Below are 22,241 nucleotides of genomic sequence, written 5' to 3' on the forward strand. Positions count from 1 at the left end.
TTTTAAGCCTATGTTGATCCCATATGGTTGGAATATTCTCGCAAAATAGAGTAACTTTGACTGGTCACCTTATGATTTTACTTAGTGAGAGTGATTTGACATACCCATTGTGTGGTGTGTCTTGTTGTGTACTTTTAAGCACTCCAGTGTAGTTTTTCAGTGACATGATACCACATTGCATATATAGGCTTGAGTCTTAGTATAATTATTGCATAACGTCTGCTAATTGTTTATTATAAAATTGATGGGTGTTATTACATCTTGACCTGAGTGTATGATTCATGTGTAATGCGATTGGTGATTGAAAAATGAATTTTAAATGATAAAGTGATGAAGTGACGTGGACTGTATTAAGTTGAACTATGTTATAAATATTTTTATAATTTATTTTGAGCATGTCTTTGTTTATTTTTTTTTTAGAAATGTGATAACTCACTCCCTATGTGTTATTTGTGTTTGGATCTTATGATGATCTCGAACCTTGTGTTCGTGGGAGTAGATGACTAAGTGGATGACTTTAAAGAACCTGTGCTAAAGGATGTTGTGATACAATGCTCTAATAGGATGCGACATTGGGGATGAGTTTTTATTTTAATTGCATGATAGTTATTTTACTTTACGATTTAACAAAACTTCATTTGTAAACTTTGACAGTCTTGTTTTGAGCCAGATATGTTTTTGATAAGTTTTATTTGGTAATAATAAAGTGAATGTGAACTTTTTATCCACGTGAATTTGTTTATCTGTATTTTTATATGTTTTATTTATTTATATGTATGTCGGGGTAGAAACTGTCACACCTCCGAAGAAAGAAAAGCAATGAAATTGGAATTCGCGGTTGAAGGTGCAAAATACTTGGTTGTGAGAAAGAAGATGAAGAAGCAAATTCGAAAGGTCCTGGAAAATTTGAAGCAAAAGGACAAAAACACTTCACCAATGCTCAGCTTCTTGAACGAAGCAGAAGCAATCACCCTGAGCAATCACCCTGAGCTCATTAGAACAAATGCTACTGTTCATCTCTGATCCAAAAGGACACTCAAAGCACAGCAGATGGTCAGCAATATCCAAGTTGATGCAGCCAAAAAGAGTAATGTGTGACTCTCAAGAATCAAACACAAATGAATTTGAAAAGGTGGATGCAGCTTTGCAGTCTCTCATCAGTCTCAAGCCTTCATCTATTGAGAATTTTGAAAGTCATATGGAAAATTTGGAGCTTTGCATTCAAGATCTAGAGATAGGAGTTGATCAGCTCTCAAGAAAATTAATTAGAAATAGGGTTTCCCTTCTTAACATCTTCAACTTCTAATCATAGTATCGATATGATTTTTGTGCACTCAATTTTCCCCCATGAGTGTCACACAATCATAACTGTACATGAATGTGATTAAATCTGTTTATATTTTACTGAATACATGTTATTTAAGGATCAAACTATTGTTACTTCAGCTTCAACCTATTTTGTCCGGTTCCCTCAGCATCTCATCTTTCAAGTTCCCTTTTTATTCCAAATGGTCACCATTAAATGAAGTGAAAGGAAAGAGAAGATAAAACATTAAACAAACATTTTCACTTCTACAGTCACAAAAGAAGAAAAGCAACTGCTTAGTAACGTTTTCTGTTTATTTAGTCCACCTATAGATAGTATAGTCTATTATTTATTTTTCATCATGTTACATGTACAGATGCCATGTTGCTAATTACATTTTTTAATCAAGTTTTATTTCTTCTCTCTGGGATAAACAGAATTAAAGGATGAAAGAGAAGTAGGAGGAGTAAAATATATAATTTAAAACTTCTGCAAATCAAATGCTGAAGAACCCACACGATACTCAAGGTCAATGTGAACGCATATCCTATCTGTTAATCATAAAACTGCGATTAGGTTGATGATTAAATCAAAACCTAATGCCTGCACATGTTCTCAAGTTTTATATTCTAAGGATAATGAAAAATAAGCTAGTTGTGTTCATGCAAAGAGGACAATTGAATTAGCATATTATCATTAAATATAACGTGCATGTATAATAATATTTATTAATTAGTAGATATGGAATTGGGGACAGCAAAACATAACCATTATTTTGAGATTGACAGCTAGGAAGTGTATTTTAAATTATTAGATATGTATGCTTTGCGGTGTCCCCAATATTCCTAATTCAGTTCATATATCATCATTATTCATTAGCAACCTGCAAAGATGCTATAATTTTCAATAAATTGTCCGTGTGATTAGTAGGTTATAAAATTGAAGGATGAGTTGGAAGATTAATGCACGAGAAGCATCGCCAGGAAGCTGACATATATAATTGCACTCTCATTAGGTGACATTTGAGTGAAAGCACTCCCAGTGGGTCCTGTTGCAAATTATTGGGCTAACCTCTCAGCCCAAAAGAAAGCATAGCCGCCAACTTGGGGCCTCTTCTTCCCACACTTTCTAAATCTCACCTTACACCCCCCTTTAACTTTAAAATAAACCTAAACACCAAAAATACCCCTCACATGTCAGTCTAACCCTCCCTCCCTTCCATGTATTCTAGAAAGAAGGTTTTACATTCTAGAATTCCCTCCCTTCCATAATTTATTCACTAAATGTGTCATGGATTGGGAAACTGTAAGGCTTGCAATTTTGTGAGGTTCTAGATCACATGACTCGTCATATTATTGTATCTCTTTTCAGAATAGGTGTTATGAACTGTCACAATTAATCTGAATCCAAAATTTATCACAACGCATGTATTTCAGAACAAAAAGTCTAGAGTATGGATTGGGAAATCCATAAGGTTTGCATTTCTTAGGAGGTTCTGAATCACACAATATGTAATATTGTTGTATCTCTTTCAAAATAAGTTTTCTGGAATGCCACAACTAATCCATAAGGTGTTCCAAACACAATAATATCACAAATCATGTAATCTAGAACCTCCACATAAATGCAAACTTTATGGATTTCTCATTCTATAACACAACAATCTTTCTGGAATGGGTATTCAAGAAAGAATACATCACCAAAATAAATATAAAAAATCATACCTATTCAAAAACTTCGGAAAGATGTTGTGCTCAGAGGTTGTAGTGGTCGGGGAAGAGGTTAGAGTGATAAGGATATTTTGGAGATTTAAGTTTATTTTAAACTTAAAAGGGGGTGTAAGTTGAGATATATGGAGCAGGAAGATAGGGCTCTAACCTAGCCCATGCCTACTTACATATGCCGGTCAGCCCAGATCCTGAATCAAACTAGATTTTATTGCCTTATTTTTTGGCGGGATGGATCTGAACATGAGATCCAAAAAGAATTAAATAAAAAATATATCAAAATTGAAATTTTTTGGTGATGGTATTAAATATTAATTAAAAAAATACCATACATCAATTTTAATTTAATTTTAAATATGAAAACTAACAAAGCTAACAAAATTAACAATTAACCGATAAAAAATAGATATTGAAAATGAGTTTCTGAATGTATGGATCATAGGTAGAAAGTGATTCTTCAAATGGAATATCTTTAAAAAAAAATTCTTAGAGTGTGTTTGGATGAGTGAAGAAATTTTAAATACTTCAATTCTTTTATTTTTAAAATTTTGATATACCACTTGTTGAGAATACTTCTGAGCTATCTGACTATTTGCATAATTGCATCAATTAGTTTTTCACATGTTAATGAGACAGGCAACTTACAACTTAGAAAATGGTGGCAAGAGAGGATTAATTAATAGGTAATGATATGGGGACACTGCATAAACATCGCCACCAGAAAGTGACCAATATATTAGTATCTAAAGATGAAGAGCCCTCTTGTCATTAATCTGTCCTGTTGCAGGTAGACAATTCAATATTTTATAGACTGAAATTCAGTTATGTTAGGAAACAGCTCCGCTCATCCTCCAGACAGAAGCTCCCATTACAATGCATGCATCAAACAGCGTAACTATTATATTGTCAAGATATGCCACTTTGCAAGAATCCATGTGATTCCCAATTCACAAGTAAAAAAATCAGGGATGACTTGGATGCATTGTGCATAATGGGGGAGGATGCTGAGATCCAAATCAAGATGATATAATTGCATACTCATTAGGTGACATTTGAGGAAAAAAAAGTTCCTCTTGTCTCCCATAATCTGTTTCTTCATTTGCTATATATAATGCAAAAGCCAACCACAGGCCAGGCATTGAAACACTCTACGCATTACCTTCTACCCATCTGTTTCCTAAGAAGAAAAAATGGTAGCCATTGAAAAGAAAACCCAAAGCTCACTACATCTTCGCAGAAACAGCTTTCCCGCCGCAGCTCACCCTCTTGTATCACAATTTGAGGAGCAATTGCAAAGATTGAGGGGTTCTGAAGCCACTTCTTCATTGTCATCATCTTCAGTGTGCCACAAACTTAATGACATGCTGGATTTGCATGACTACACTGATAAGTTGCTTCAATTGCCAATCGAACAACAAGTCTTAGCACGAGAGTGCAACGATAAATGTGTTGATGACCTACTAGAACAGTCTCTTAGGCTCTTAGATATCTGTAATACAGCCAAAGAGTGCCTTCTGCAATCAAAGGAGAGCATGTGCGACTTAGTTTCAGTTATCCGAAGAAAGAAAAACAATGAAATTGGATTCACGATTGAAGGTGCAAAATACTTGGTTGTGAGAAAGAAGATGAAGAAGCAAATTCGAAAGGCCCTGGAAAATTTGAAGCAAAAGGACAAAAACACTTCACCAATGCTCAGCTTCTTGAATGAAGCAGAAGCAATCACCCTGAGCTCATTAGAACAAATGCTACTGTTCATCTCTGGCCCAAAAGGACACTCAAAGCACAGCAGATGGTCAGCAATATCCAAGTTGATGCAGCCAAAAAGAGTAATGTGTGACTCTCAAGAATCAAACACAAATGAATTTGAAAAGGTGGATGCAGCTTTGCAGTCTCTCATCAGTCTCAAGCCTTCATCTATTGAGAATTTTGAAAGTCATATGGAAAATTTGGAGCTGTGCATTCAAGATCTAGAGATAGGAGTTGATCAGCTCTCAAGAAAATTAATTAGAAACAGGGTTTCCCTTCTTAACATCTTCAACCACTAATCATAGTATCTATATGATTTTTGTGCACTCAATTTTCCCCCATGAGTGTCACACAATCATAACTGTACATGAATGTGATTAAATCTGTTTATATTTTACTGAATACATACTATTATTTAAGGATCAAACTATTGTTACTTTTCTTTTGTTTACCCTCAACAGCACATACTTTTTTCACTTCCATAGTCACAAAAAGATAATCCATTGCTCAGTAACATTTTCGTTTCATTTAATCCACCTATAGATGTTATAGTCTATTGTTTATTTTTCATTTGTAGACTTGTTACAGGTACCGATGCCATGTTGCTAATCATATCTTTTAATCAAGTGCTATTTCTTCTTTATGGGAAAAATAAAATGAAATGAAGGCATATCCTAGCTGTTAATCTTACAACTGCCATTAGGTTGATGGTCAAATCAAAGCCTAATCCCTCCACATGTTCTCAAGTTTTATATGCTAAAATAACGAAAAATAAGCTGGTTGTGTTCATATAACGCGGACAAGTGAATTAGCATATTATCATGAAATATATCCCATGCTATTACAAATGTGGAGCTAATATGTATGGATATTACTAATATTGATTGATTAATACTGAATAGATATTGAATTGGGTCACCACAAAACATAGCCATCGATTTGAGATTGACAGCTAGGATATGCTTATTAAATTAATAGATATGTATGCTTTGCAGTGTTACCAATACCCCTAATTCAGTTTTTATATCAGCAACCTGCAGATATGCTATTTTTCAATAATCTGTCCGTGTGATTCGTAAGTGTGATCATTATGCAAGTGGGGGAGAAAACAAAAAGTATTGAATGGGAGTGCATCCCTTATGGGAGACATTGGGCTATCATTTCTTTGATATGTATAAAACTTCGTACCCCATTGCCCAGAGGCTCTTCGCTATGCGAAGGTATGGGGGAGGGATGTTGTACGCAGCCTTACCCTTGCATATGCAAAGAAGCTGTTTCCGGATTCGAACCCATGACCAACAAGTCACCAAGGCACAACTTTACCGCTGCACCAAGGCTCGCCCTCATTTCTTTGATATGTATATAGATTTAAAATTAAATTAATTAAAACTCACTCAGATTTGTTTAACATAAGATTTATTGTGTCCCCTGTATCCATATTATATCTTGAGCCAAGGCCTATTCACGCGTCCAATTCCATAGATCCAACACTTGTGCTACTAAAAAGTTAAGTTTATTTTTTGCAATTGATATTATTATATTGCAGCACCTAACATTGAGTTTGATGATGCCATGAACAGTGGACACACAAGAGATGCAGTATTTGTTCCCCCTCCTCAGCGAGACCCAAGCCTATGTTTTAGCCATCTAACTAGTCTACACATGCACACGAGGGGTGACACAAATGAAATAAATTATGTTTTTTGAAATTAATTGGCAAAGTAGTTGTTGCCAATCGTGTGTTGCATTATTGCATATTAATTGAGACAAACGATGTGCCAGGAGATTCCTTGTGGGAGACATTGCACTAACTTCAATTAGCTAATGTTTAGATTCAAAATCTTGATTAGTTAGCACTCGTTGATTTTTGTTTAAGATGAGTCTCCTTGCATCTTCAGTTAATGCCCATTATATATGTTCACCTGGCAATGGAAGGAAGTTAGATCGACATACTCAATTCTTACATTCATCTCAAGTGTTCTCTTCTTTTGAGGAAAAATGCCAACCTCTTCTTTGAACCCAAAAGCCCATTTCCATGCTCGCTCAAGTAGCTTGCCCTCTTGATTATACCCTCTCATTGGACAACTGGACAAGTTAAGAGGTTCCCACGAAACATCTTCAACTTCATTGCTAAACCATAGATTAGAAGGCTAGCAGGATCTGCATGAATGTGTTGAAAATATCGTCCATCTTTTCCTAGTCCAAGATGCCCTTCTCCATGTGCGAGTTTTGATGATAACTAATCATTGTCGGAAAATCTAATTGACCACCATTAATGAGATCTCTCTTTTCCATTATGTTTTTTTTTCATCCATAAGATTCCAAATCCATGACTTTACTTAAGGAAATTGAATCCAACACCGCTTGAACTGACTTGTGGTAGATGTTCAAATTATTTATTTATGAATTAACATTAAATTAATTATTTGAAATAATCTCTTAGAATTATTAAATATATTAATTAGAGAGATTGTTAATTTAAGGGTCAAATATATTTTAATTCCTATAAATATAAAATGTTAAATTTTAGTCTTTCAAAAATAAATTGTCTCATTTTAGTTTCTCATTTTTTTTTAAATATATCATTTGTAGTCTATGCCCTTCACAGAAAATAGAAATATTCATTTTCAGTCCATAACTGGTCTATTGGTTCCTCATTTTTTAAAACGTATTAGCTGTAGTTTTTGGCTTTCACAAAAAATTGTCACAAGTTCCTCATTTTTAAAATGTATCATGAAAGGTAAGTATCAATCGAGTTTCTATATTTTGATCTTAGTTATGATGTTTAAAATTGTCCTACTCCATCTATTTTTCTGATTCAAATATTTAATTTAGATGGTCGGCTCGAAGCTTCATGCCGCACGTTCCTAACCATTAGACAGTTTAATATTAACTGATATGCAACAGAGACACAGGCTCAGGCTCAGGCTCCACTTCACCTCCCTTCTTTTCTCTCGCACGTCTTTAGCTTTTATTTTAATGCACGAAACAACAAGTAATGAGATTCTTGTTTCTGCTAGAGAGATATGCTCGGCAGAACTTGAGCCATTGTTTTAGCCATCAGAGCAGTCCATACGTGTAAATGAATTATATTATGGGATGCAAGTTTTTTATAGTAAATGATGTGCATTGAAAACATCAATCGTGGAAGTGAGATAGAAAAATGGAATAGTGTAATAGCTGGAGAGTTTTCATGTGGGAGACACTTCCCTAACATTTATGTGAGAATGTTTAGATCCAAATCTTGATTAGTTAGCACTCATTGATATTAGTTTAAGCTGAGATTCCTTGTGTCTCCAACACCCTAATATATATTGAGCAGATAGCATAGGCAAGAAGGTAGATCCAAAAACTGAATTTTATACTCAACATCTAGGCTTCTCTTTTCCTAAGGAAAAATGGCAGCCTCTCATTTGAACACAATCCCATTTCCATGTTCGTTCAAACAGCTTGCCCTCTAGACCACACCCTCTCATCCTACAATGCGATGAGCACCTGGAAAGGTTAATAATGTCTTCCCATGAAACCTCCTCTTCCTCTTCATTCCTTAGCCATAAGCTAGGAAGATTGCAAGATTTGCATGAATGTGTTGAAAAATTGTTTCAGCTTCCACTCATCCAAGAAGCACTTCACCATGAGCGTCAAGAGAAGTGGGTAGATGAGCTTCTGAATGGATCCTTAAGGCTCTTAGATGGGTGCACAAACGCCAAAGACTCTCTACTGCATACAAAAGAGTGCATGCGGGAACTTCAATCAGTTATGAGAAGGAGAAACAGAACAGAGTTAAAAACCTACCTCGCGCGGGAACAAGAAAGAGCAAAGGGCACGGAACGCGAACAAGGGACCCAAAACGACAGCGACAGGCAAAGCGATGGCGGGAGGATGTAGTGAAAAACAAACAAAAAAAAAATTAATCAAAAAGGACTTTATATAACAAAATCCAAAAATAAATTAAAAACATATTTCAATTTTAGGGACTCATAGTATAATTATATAATTATTTTAAAAGTTAAGTTGTGATTCATAATCCTTTTTCTCATTAAAAAACATAGTTAATATTTTTATTTATATTAAAATTATTTTTTTATATTTCTGATATGATATTTGTTATTATTTCTCTTTCATTTATAATATGTGTTAAAATAATTGATATTTCGGTAGAATATTTAAAAAAGATAGTAAAATCATAAATTTTAAATAGACAGGTAAATAAAGGTAAACTTCTCTTTTAAAAATGGAAGATGAAAAAAAAAGTAACAAAGAAAATAAGGGAAACATAACTAGGAAGTTAAATATTAAATGCACAGTCTTCAGTGCTACAAATTCTACAAAATAATGGTTTGCTTACTTTTCACACATAATTAACTATAACATGTATTGTTTCATAAATAAATAAATAAACTATAACATGTATTAGTTCCACTTCTACCTGTTTAATTTTGGCTTTGTGTGTGTTTGGGTAGAAAGTTGCAAATGTACAAACACCGCTGTCCTTGCTTTTATTTTCAACTCATTTTTATCCGTTGAAATTATATTAAATCGCTCGCATTGCATTTTCAACTTAAATCCAAACACACACTTTGTAACTTCAATAGCCTGTGGTAGCAATTTTCCAACTTGGCCACTTGCCATGAGTGACCGTGAAATTGTGTAGAAAATAGTTATTGCATTTTTTTAACACTTTCAATGATTCATACCCTGTTAGACTGTTATATTCTAAATTCTCCAAATTTGGACCATGTATCAAGTCATCTGTATATATATTTGTAATTTGACATTCTAAATTCTTCACACTTTTTTTTTCGGTGAATTTCTATATTCTCCACACTTGATACTTTATGTCACTCGCAACATATTTTTTCTAGTAAAATGATAATGCACCTCTAAACGCTTGGTTCTGGCATAAAATACAAAACAGATTGTTGGCGGGTTCACCTACACTCCTATTTTATGTTGCCATAGCTGATAGCTGTTGTCCCTTACTTGATATCTCTTGATACGGAAAAAGTTATATGTCTGTATGTTTCAAGCAATAAAGAAAAACCATGTAAGTGTGGTTTAATATCATTTAAGTATAAGTGCATGTAAGCATCGATCCTATATTTTGATCTTAGTAATATATAAGTTAAAAATTATCCAATGTCTTCTTTGTTTCTAAGTCAATATTTAATTTTGATTGTAGGCTCGAAGTTCAGACCTTATGTTCATTAACCATTAGAAAGTTCTATATTATATGAGACGCAACAAAGACACCACCTTACCTCTCTGCTTCTTTTCACTAACAAGTCGGTAGCTTTATTTTTCATGTGCACGAGAACAAGTAATGCGCGATTCTTGTTTCAGCAAAGAGAGACATGTCCAACACTACTGCAGCCATTGTTTCAGCCATCAGAGCAAGTCTACGCGTGCAGATGAATTACATTATTGAACACGAGTTTTTTTTTATAGTAAATGATTTACAATCAAAACATGATAATCATGGAAGTGGGAGAGGAAAATATAGCAAAGTATTAGTTGGAGAGTTTCCATGTGGGAGACACTTATCTTACAATTGTGTGATAATGTTTAGATCCAAATCTTGATTAGTTAGCACTCGATGATATTAGTTTAAGATGAGATTCCTTTTGTCTCCAACACCCTAATATATATTGAGCAGATGGCATTGACAAGAAGGTAGATCCAAAAACTGAATTCTATTCTCAACATCAAGGCTTCTCTTCATCTAAGATAAAAAATGGAAGCCTCTCAATCTCATTTCCATGTTCGTTCAAACAGCTTGCCCTCTAGACCACACCCTCTCATCCTACAATGCAACGAGCACTTGGACAGGTTAAGGTCTTCCAATGAAACCTCCTCTTCCTCTTCATCCCTTAGCCATAAGCTAGGAGGGTTGCAAGATCTGCATGAATGTGTCGAAAAATTGTTCCATCTTTCCCTCTCCCAAGAAGCACTTCACCATGAGTGTCAAGAAAACCGGGTAGATGAGCTTCTGAATGGATCCTTAAGGCTCTTGGATGTGTGCACAGCCGCTAAAGACTCTCTATTGCACACAAAAGAGTGCATGCGAGAACTTCAATCAGTTATGAGAAGGAGAAAGGGAGGTGAAGTGGAGCTCAAGGCAGAGGTTAAGAAGTTCTTGATTTCAAGGAAGGTGGTGAAAAAGGCCATCTCAAAAGCCTTGGCAAATTTGAAGGGTACTAGAAAAAATTGCAACATCTCATCTGCAAACAAAGACAATCAATTGGTTAGCTTATTAGAGAGCGTGGAAGTGATCACTCTATCAACATTTCAGTCACTACTTCAATTGATCTCAGGGACTACACAATCAAAGTCAAACAGCTGGAGTTTGGTTTCCAAGCTAATGCAGACCAAGAAAGTAGGTTGCTCACAATTGGCAGATGAAAGTGAATTTGCCCAACTTGATGAAGAATTGCAATCATGCATGTTTGCCCAGACAAGCAAATTTGAAAACACGAATAATCTGCAAACCCAATTGGAGAAAGTGGAGTCTCTTTCTCAAGATCTTGAAGAAGGGCTTGAATTTCTCTTTAGGCGTTTGATCAAGACTAGAGTTGCCCTTCTTAACATTCTCAATCACTAGTTAAGATTAACTGAGTCATCCAAATTTTGTAATGGCATAGATATAACTTTACATGTAGATTGCAAATGTAAATATCTAGTTATATAATATATTGAAACTTTTAAAGTTTTGGTTGCAGTATCATCCTTGTGCATTCATCCTATCCTCCCGACTTTTTTGTTTATTTTTTTTTATTATCATATTAGTGGTATAAAATATTAATCGATTTTAGCTGATTTTTTTTTCTCTTAATTACTTTTTTTTTATCTATAAGTAATTTGAGATCTTGTATGTAAAAGTAACTTATTTTAAATCATTAATATGAATAATGTTAATTTATTACTTTACACATTTTCTTAATTATGAGAAGTAAAATCCTTTAAGCTCAGCCAAATATCTATTAATACATTGAAACTGTTAACTCAAATTTTAGTTGTAGTATCATCATTGAGCACGGATCATTTTGTGACTTGAGTTATTTCATGGCAATACTTTGAGCATTAACCTAACTTATAATTTTCTATGGCCATACAGTACCACTTTGAGACCAGCTTCACAGTTGCACAACAAAGTAATAAAAAATGTTTGGCTTTAAAAAAAAAACAAAGTAATAAAAAAAGTGAGGTTCTGCCCAAAAATGCTCTACACAAGTTCTCCAAAATTCATCTAATTTACTTTTTTTAAAAGTTATTTACTGTCATGATTTCTTCTAAGAAATAAGCTACTTAAATTCTTAGAGGATTTTTTATATAAAAGCAGGTTAAAATATCATTTTGTTCCATTATGTTTTTACACTTTTTTAATTTGGTCCTTTATGTTTTAAATTTTTTTGAAAGTTATAAAGTTAGCTTAATGATTGAAAAGATAGATTAAGAAAGAGGTTGTGGGTTTAAATCCCTACAAATATTCTAATAAAAACTATCGTCAATAAAAAAATGTTTTAAAACTCTCAATTTCGTCATTTATGTTTACTAGTGGACTTATTTTGGTCCTTTTAAATTTTAAAAATAAACCAGATTCATCCTATGATTAGTTTCACGTTAGCACCGTTAACTTTTATACAGTGTTTAAATTAATTATATTATCATAAAGTTAACGTGAAAACTTAATGGACCAAATCACCAAAATGATATTTTAGCCTAAAAAGTATTTATTGTTGAGTTTAATTGTTATACATTTTCTGAGTAAATTATGTTGTCAATCAATTATAATCCATGATATGTGACTTTTAGTGTAATTAGAACAAGAAATTAACCCTTCAAAAAACAAAAACAAGAAAGAGCTAGACTAACGATATAAAGATCTTCTGATTGCCGGTGTATACCAATTAAATCCTTTACTATTTAGCACAATTTCTCAAGAGAAGAAAATTTAAAAATAAGCTACATTTTCCAAGTCTATTTTCATACCCAAGTCTATTTTGCTTGATTTGATCAATTAATTCTCATAATTCATTAGTTTGTATATCGAGTCAAGTGCTTGTTTTTTTATTTGTAAAAATATCTAGAAGATTAAATAAATCGGGATAATAAGATCTGTGCACTCGTGTTTACTATTATTTCTTTTAAAAAAATTATTGTTCGTATTAGAATCAATTGAGTTGTACCAGAGGAAACAACAGATCCCTTTCATCGCTAAAACATGTGATGTACTCTGTCTTTGATCGTGAAAATATATTTTTGTAATGAATGAAATATTTGGCAGAGCTTAAAGGATTTTACTTCTCATAATGACGAAAACGTGTAAAGTAATAAATTAACATTATTCATATTAATGATTTAAAATAACTTGCTTATACAGAAAAGATCTCGAATTCGAGCCTTACAGATAAAAAAAAGTAATTAAGAGAAAAAAAATCAACTAAAATCGATTAATATTTTATACCACTAATATGATAATAAAAAAAAATAAACAAAAAAGTCGGGAGGATAGGATGAATGCACAAGGATGATACTGCAACCAAAACTTTAAAAGTTTCAATATATTATATAACTAGATATTTACATTTGCAATCTACATGTAAAGTTATATCTATGCCATTACAAAATTTGGATGACTCAGTTAATCTTAACTAGTGATTGAGAATGTTAAGAAGGGCAACTCTAGTCTTGATCAAACGCCTAAAGAGAAATTCAAGCCCTTCTTCAAGATCTTGAGAAAGAGACTCCACTTTCTCCAATTGGGTTTGCAGATTATTCGTGTTTTCAAATTTGCTTGTCTGGGCAAACATGCATGATTGCAATTCTTCATCAAGTTGGGCAAATTCACTTTCATCTGCCAATTGTGAGCAACCTACTTTCTTGGTCTGCATTAGCTTGGAAACCAAACTCCAGCTGTTTGACTTTGATTGTGTAGTCCCTGAGATCAATTGAAGTAGTGACTGAAATGTTGATAGAGTGATCACTTCCACGCTCTCTAATAAGCTAACCAATTGATTGTCTTTGTTTGCAGATGAGATGTTGCAATTTTTTCTAGTACCCTTCAAATTTGCCAAGGCTTTTGAGATGGCCTTTTTCACCACCTTCCTTGAAATCAAGAACTTCTTAACCTCTGCCTTGAGCTCCACTTCACCTCCCTTTCTCCTTCTCATAACTGATTGAAGTTCTCGCATGCACTCTTTTGTGTGCAATAGAGAGTCTTTAGCGGCTGTGCACACATCCAAGAGCCTTAAGGATCCATTCAGAAGCTCATCTACCCGGTTTTCTTGACACTCATGGTGAAGTGCTTCTTGGGAGAGGGAAAGATGGAACAATTTTTCGACACATTCATGCAGATCTTGCAACCCTCCTAGCTTATGGCTAAGGGATGAAGAGGAAGAGGAGGTTTCATTGGAAGACCTTAACCTGTCCAAGTGCTCGTTGCATTGTAGGATGAGAGGGTGTGGTCTAGAGGGCAAGCTGTTTGAACGAACATGGAAATGAGATTGAGAGGCTTCCATTTTTTATCTTAGATGAAGAGAAGCCTTGATGTTGAGAATAGAATTCAGTTTTTGGATCTACCTTCTTGTCAATGCCATCTGCTCAATATATATTAGGGTGTTGGAGACAAAAGGAATCTCATCTTAAACTAATATCATCGAGTGCTAACTAATCAAGATTTGGATCTAAACATTATCACACAATTGTAAGATAAGTGTCTCCCACATGGAAACTCTCCAACTAATACTTTGCTATATTTTCCTCTCCCACTTCCATGATTATGACATTTTCAATGCAGAATCATTTAAGATCAAAAACTTGCATTGAATAACTTAATCATGTGCACGTATGGGACAAATTCTGATGGCTAAGACAATGAGTGCAGTTCTGTTGGGCATGTCTCTCTTGTAGAAACAAGAATCGCGTAACTTGTCCCATGCATTAAAATAAAAGCTAACTACGTGTGAGAGAAAAGGGGATCGAGGTGAGGTGGAGCATGAGCTTTTGTGACATTATTGCCTCTCGTTTAATACAGTATTTCTAATGGATGTTTTAATAAACGTGAGGCATGAGCTCTGCTCCTATCATCTAAATTAAATATTTGAACCAGAAAAATAGAAAGTGTAGAATAATTTTAAACATTATAACTAAGATCAAAATGTAAGAACTGGATCATACTTCACTGATAGTCAAATGATTAATTTCACACTCACATGGTACGGATAATCTGTCAGAAATTACTGACAGATAATAAAATTACCGATGAATTTTTTTTAACGACCAAATTACCGACGGAATTTTGGATGTTGGAAATATAAATATATACCGACAGATTTTGGCCATGGGTGATTTACGTTTTTCTTGTAGTATAACATATAGACATATAATCTTTCCGCCTCACATCAACATAACTGGGAAAGGAAATCAGAGTAGTTAGGCAAGTAGTTTTTACCTTGTTTCTTCTACGCTTGTAATGAAAAAAATAAGTGATCGGTATATCGCATAGGCTCTTGTCAGAAAAGATTTGAAGATCAATTGCTATAATAGGGAATGATGCTAAGTGGCTGTATCGGTAGTAACTTTAAATCTGGAATGCTGGCTTTATGGTCAAATGTTGGATAGCTCAGATTGGTCATTTGTTAGCATGACTGGTTCTGTATGTGGTTTGGTATCAGCACCTAGTTCTATTTGGCCTACGGATAGTGCAGCATATAATAAATTTGGTTAGCTTATAAAAATCAAAAGCAATGTCATTGATCAACAATGGGAGACGTGATGAGGGGCAAATTTTGCAACAGTGTCATATAGTCTATGCCTTGGCTCAGCTTCTATTGCAAAATGCAAGTACAGCTTCTGGTTCTTGTTAGCGTACACTATATATATACGTTTTAATAAATTGTATCAGCCATATACGTTTTAATGCAAAGACGAAATTAAACAGGTGAAACTAATGTTATAGTTAAAAATGTGTGTGAGAATAAAGATAAATACCATACGTACTGGCAACACACTCTCTTCTACAAAATCATCAAATTTTATAGGTTTTATATTCTATTTAATAACTCGTTCTCTTGTTTTAATGTATAGATGAAATTGAACAGGTGAAACTAATACATGTTATAGTTAAAAATGTGTGAGAATAAAAATAAATACCATACATACCAGCAACACACTCTTATATAAAATCATAAAATTTTATAGGTCTCATATTCTATTTAATGACTCATTCTCTTATTCGTAGTTTTTAATGAATTTTAATTAATAAATGATCGTGCATTTAAAAGTATCCTAAAGATTCCGTTCCTAACATTTCTCTCACGTATCAAATGATTAAGTGAAATTGTAAAAACACCCTCGTAACATAGGGAAAAGCGTGTGTGCTTCATTTTTGTTTTCTTGTTTTAATCTATCTTAGAATATTATCGACGTAAAAATGATTTGAAGTTCAAGAAACTTCATTTACAGAACTCCGAAAACAAAAATACTAAAATATAAGAAAAATACGTTAAAAATTGTATGTTATCAATATCAAGGTACTGTGTTTATATTGCGTGAATAAAAAAAATTATTCTTCTGCAATTTATCGAAGAAATAAAGAATTCATTAAGAAAACAGCAGCATCCAATAGTTAATTAATATTTATATATTTATGTTTATGATCTTTTTTAGTTATATAATTTTTGTGGTCGATAATCGATATCCTTCACAGCTAAAATAACTGTTGATCATGATCCACTGATTACCATTTAACAGCATAGCACTAGCATGCCTCGTGAATTTTGTCACTTTGTATGTTGTTCTTTTCTTTGTTGCACACCCACTCTAATGGCTTTTGGCAAATGTTTTTATTTTTAACCATTTGGCAAATTTTTTTTTTACTGATTCATTTGGCAAATTTTAACAAGTATGTTAATGATATTAGTTTTTATTTGGTAGAACTTTAAATATATTAGTTAACGTAATAAAAGTAAAAAAAATTATAAATTGAACTTTATAAATTATTTTTTATAAACTATTAATGTAAAAAAAATTACATTATTAACCAATTAAAGTAATTATTATAAAATCAACAAATTTACTAAACTTGTTAATTTATATTAGATAACAATATAAAAAAATATTGTTAGTATGTTGTAATTAAATTCTATTCAATTTATCATATTAAAATACAAGAAATAATATTTTTCAAAAAATCTCAAAATATTTGGCAAATAATTTAAATTGGTCATGATTATTCAAATGAAATAACGATCTTGATTAAAAAAATAGCATCAATAATGATTCGTTCTATTTTGAACAATTTTTAATAGCTTTTTTTTTCCTTTATTGAAAATCAAGTATTTTGAAATAATTCTAAAAAAATTGATTTTTATGAGTCATTTTATTATTTAGTGTACTTTTATCACAATACTTTTTTATAATCTGATTTAGTGAATCTTAATATTATCATAAATGTGCTATTAATTTTATTTTGCATTTTTTTATCTTATGAAGAGTTTTTTTAATTTTAATTTTGATTTTTTTTTTTAAAAATCATTATATATGATATGAATAACTTGATAACAGATGAATATAAAAACGCTGGAGGTAGTGTTTTAAGAAATATTACTTCAAATGAAATTTTAAAAAACGTTAGAAATTATTAAAAATTTGTTTACCAAACCATTAAACAAGTTTTTAACTAATAAAAAAAAGTTAAATTTTTTATTTGGTCCTTATAGTTTTATAATTCTTACATTTTTAGTCCATGTAGTTTAAAAGTATTTTTTTTAGTCTTTATAGTTTGAAAGTGATATTTTTAGTCCCTATAATTTGTATTTTAATTATCTTTTAGTCTTTACTATAAAATAATATATAAAAATAATTAGCTATAAATTAGTTATAAATTATCAATTATTTTTTATTACAAATTATCTTATGATAAATTAGTTATGAATTACTTGTTAATATTTTTGTAATTAATTATAATTGATAATATTACTCATATTTTGATGGTAAAGATTAAAATGGAATTAAAATATAAAGTATAAGAACTAAAAAAACCACTTTCAAAACTATAGGGATTAAAAGAGAATTAAAATGTAAACTATAACAACTAAAAAAATTATTTTCAAACTACAGGCACAAAAAATATAAGAATCGTGATACTATAGGGACCAAATGAATAATTTAAACTTAAACAAATTAAAAGTTAATTAAAATATCTTGTCGAACATAGACTATAAGACCACTAAAAAAGTTAGTTGGGAACTAATAACCAGAAAGATAGAAAACTAACTTAGATGTTTGATAAAACTAATTATTAAAATAGTTAAAGAATTTTAACCGGTAAGCTAGAAAACAAACTCACTAAATTATAAGTGATTGATAAAACTAATTATTAAAGTGGCTAAATTATAAGACAGAAAAGTAATTAAATCATGATTTATTTTAAAACAAAATAATCAAAAAATTTGATAAATATATTAAAGATAAAAGATATAAAGTATAACAAACTAGAAGCTAGTGTTTAAAAAAATGTTAAATATCATTTTAAAAATTATTAAAAAATATATATATCAACCAATCAAACAAATTTTTCAACTAATAAAAAAATTAAAAATTAACTAAAATATATTACCAAACATAACTATAATCTTAACCTAAATTGTAATTGAAAATGTTCACATTTAACATCTAATAACAATAATTATTATATTACATATCATTATCACCTTTCACGATTTTTTTTTTACTCGAGAAAGAAGTCAGATAAGATTTAATGATTTTTCTAATACTTAAGGTAAGTATATTCAATGATTTAAATTTGAGACAATTAATTTAAGTTAAAATAATTATATTAGTTGAGACTAGATAATTTTATTATTTTTTTGGCACCCAAAAGTTTAGATAAATTAGATTCTAAAAGATTTATCCGAATTAAAATATGTTTCAAAATTCACGGCATAATTATATATCAATTTACTAACAAAATTGATGTGGAGATTCAAATTTACGTTGTTATGAAATAGAAGTATAATTTTAACCAATTAAATAATTTTGATTGATAAATAATATTATGATTTCATATCATATCAATTCAATCCTTTTTTCTTATATTTTTTTTGTGAGTGTCAATACTAAAGCTCCAAAATAAGATTGTGGAGGCTCCCACCTCTGGTCATTTTCCCAGCTGACTGAGCTGAGGAGGACAAAGCTTATGGCCCGATATTTTAGGGCACTTGGTGGACAAAACACCCTGGATAACTATTGCTGGACACGTGTACGGTTGAGGTAAAGAGCCAAATAAAACTTGGCAATGGGAGGGAACCTAACCTATGATTACTATCATGCACACTATGAATCAATAAGAAAACAACCAGCATTAGTTGGATCTAAGGGCAGAAATCAGTCTTTTATAATGTAATCTCTGTTAAAAAAATGTATATTAATGTCCAACCTCGAATTAAGATTTGTTTGTTAAGGAAGATACCTTTAACATGTGCTTGTTTCTTTCTTGCAAAATGTTATTGCCCTCTCTCATCACTGATTTCTTATTGGCCCAAATGCACAAACACAAGTTGTAGTGCTCCATCAATCTCTCTCAATACTCCTGTAATCCTTATCTGCTAAGTATGATGTACCCTTCAAGGCTTCAAGTTGATCCCTATATTGTATTGTACTAATCTGTTCATTTATTTTTTTCCGACCCCCACAACAAAACTCTTTGTTTTTAGAATAAATATCAAATTGTTTTGTACCCTAATTTTTTGTCAATATTAAGTTACTTGAGAGGTACACGAGTTGGATTGTGATTTTTATTTTATTTTTTGGTAATGGATTCTGAAATTCAATGTCATTTACTTTCAAAAAGGAACTGGATCATTTTAAACCGCTAAATCGATTAAAAATAAAAATGGATTGAAATTATAATTACAAAAGCATATTTTTTTATGTCTGGTTTATGTTAATTTTTTATTTATATTGTTAAAATTGAACTAAAGTAACTGAATTTTATTTTTAATATATTTGTATTTTTTCCTATTATATTATAATTATATTCCATATAAAATGCATTTTTTTCTCTAGATGGATAGTTTTAGCTATGTACGTAAATTAAGGTCTCCATTATAGATAGTTTCAATGATATATATATATATATATATATATATATATATATATATATATATATATATATATATATATATATATATATATATATATATATATCATTATAATCACATGTGATCTTTTGTTGTTCTATTTATTATTTCAAGTGATTGTTAAATTATGTATTGTATCAGTTTATTTTGGTTCAGATTTGATATTGTATTCAAGTCTGAATAACTTATTGATTCAACTAAAACAATAGAGAATTAGTTTAACTTGGTTCGGAATTGATATTTTATTCAAACCAAACAAGACAAATCATATTATTTTTATATTTGATTGAAATGAGATTTTTATTTAAAAACTACAATACATCTCGTGCAAAATCAAGTAGTCTATCAAATTTGATAGCAACCTGAAAATTCAGAGACAATGGCCCGCAAAAAACACAGGACAAAAAAAATTATATCCTATTTGTTCATCATAAGACATTTATAATATCCATTAAAAAAACAAAATTTTAAGCCAACAACTTATTTTTTTTATACTTTATGCATTTTTTGTGGTTCTCCTTCTCCTATGAACCGTATTAAGGTAGACAATCTTTTTACGAAAATGTAAATTACAGTTTAATACACCAAACAGTATAGATGATATTTTGAATTATACGTACGTTTTAAAGTATTTGCAATAATTAATATCACATTAAAAAACAGTTTTGGCAAATGAAGAACACAAAAGCATAGTTAGAATAAAAGGAAAAGGAAAAACATAAAATTATCATAAATAAGTGAAGATCAGATAAACACCAAGCAAGAGTTAGGTACTTTGGGAATAGTTTATCCTCATTTGTCAATTATGTTTGGTCGTAGCTAAAATGTTGTACTCTTATGGTTTAGCTATATTTGCTTAATTAAGCGCGATTGCTTGCCAGATGATCCACAACTACATACACAGAATTTGATGGTGGGCCAAATGGGCCCACATATGAGAAATCGAGAACCGTGAATGCTGCTGGCTGGGCTCTATGTCCAAAATCTGGAGGAGAGCTCTGTGGCCCACCATTTAACAATCCACTTGTAACTTGTACCTTCATGGGTCCCACTAAATCCACCAAGCAACACATTTTTTTGGATTGAAAAAGAAGAAACTTACTTATATCAAGTCACAACTCACAATCAAAGAAAAAACTTGGTTTGTATAAAAAAAAAACTGTGTAAGAAAATTACATTATCAATTAATAAAAATGCATTATAGATGTTACTTATAAGATAACAATAGTTAAAGTTAATAAATTTAGTTTATATATATATATATGATTGTGATTGAATAATATTATAATTTGGATTAATATTTTATTTCATATGTGATATTTAATATATTCATCGGAAAAAAAATATTTATGTGTATATTTTAGTAAAATAAATAAATTTAAGTTTCCTTAAAAAATGTGTTAGTATAAAATATTATTACACTGAAATCTAATTATAAATTTATATGTATAATAAATTTGTTAATTTTTATTATAATGATATTACAATTCATATTTTTTTATAATTTTTAATAGATTAATAAAGTATCACATCATTAATTAAACATCATTAATTAAATAATGAAGTGACATACTAATAAAGTATCATATTATCATTTAACGGATAATAATAAATACTAAATTAAAAAAAAAGATCAGGTAGTAAAATAATATTTTACTTAATAAAACATATTTAAGTATTTTTTTTTTGTTTTTTCTATGGACATTTTAATTGAGTTGGAATATTTGAATGGGAAAAAATCTCTCTTTTAATAATTTGCTTTATATGCCCATCATGATTTGTTTACTAGTTTTACCTCGATTTCATCGACATGATACTCATTTTGTTGTGTTGCGTTATTCGTAATAATTTTGAGGGGGGAGGGGGGGATTGTTAAGAAAATTCATTTTGATTATGAAAATGAATATACTGGACAAATACATAGCTGCAATTATGGAATCAAATCACTTCAATTAAAAAGTAGCATGTGAAAATAGAAATAAATGGCAATTATGAAAAAGGAAAAGATTATTTTTTTAACCATGTCTTACTTTCTAATTAAAAAAGACGAGATAGAGGGCCTAAAATAGGAACAAGTGATTTCAATAAACTCGCATATTCACTTCCATTTACTCATTGTGTCCGTCATAATTTGTTTACTAGTTTTACTAAGGTTTCATCATCGAGATACTGATTTTTTATGTTGTCATTGAAAAGAAAGGTGAAAGAAAATAAAATAAAATTGAGGTTGGAATTGAAATAATTGAGATTGAAATGGTTAGAAATAAAGTGATTGGGAACTTGATTGAGACTCATTTAATCTTTTGATGAGCAGTAGATGTA

General features: G+C 31.1%; 3 protein-coding genes across 3 annotated transcripts; 2 read left to right on the forward strand and 1 right to left on the reverse strand.

The window, feature by feature from the left end:
* The first annotated feature begins 4,152 nt into the window (after positions 1-4,152).
* On the forward strand, positions 4,153-5,220 carry LOC100794959 (uncharacterized). Its single transcript, XM_003538965.3, has one exon. The coding sequence runs from the start codon at positions 4,224-4,226 to the stop codon at positions 5,076-5,078; it is 855 nt and encodes a 284-aa protein (XP_003539013.1). The 5' UTR covers positions 4,153-4,223; the 3' UTR covers positions 5,079-5,220.
* A 5,049-nt stretch (positions 5,221-10,269) lies between these two features.
* LOC100789159 (uncharacterized) lies at positions 10,270-11,534 on the forward strand. Its single transcript, XM_003537819.5, has one exon. The coding sequence runs from the start codon at positions 10,514-10,516 to the stop codon at positions 11,378-11,380; it is 867 nt and encodes a 288-aa protein (XP_003537867.1). The 5' UTR covers positions 10,270-10,513; the 3' UTR covers positions 11,381-11,534.
* Positions 11,535-13,185: 1,651 nt separating this feature from the next.
* LOC100789679 (uncharacterized) lies at positions 13,186-14,594 on the reverse strand. Its single transcript, XM_003537820.5, has one exon. It carries the CDS (start codon positions 14,295-14,297, stop codon positions 13,431-13,433), a length of 867 nt encoding a protein of 288 aa, XP_003537868.1. The 5' UTR covers positions 14,298-14,594; the 3' UTR covers positions 13,186-13,430.
* Between the last annotated feature and the right edge of the window lie 7,647 nt (positions 14,595-22,241).

This window comes from Glycine max, chromosome 11 (genome assembly GCF_000004515.6).
Source record: "Glycine max cultivar Williams 82 chromosome 11, Glycine_max_v4.0, whole genome shotgun sequence".
NCBI classification, from domain to species: domain Eukaryota; kingdom Viridiplantae; phylum Streptophyta; class Magnoliopsida; order Fabales; family Fabaceae; genus Glycine; species Glycine max.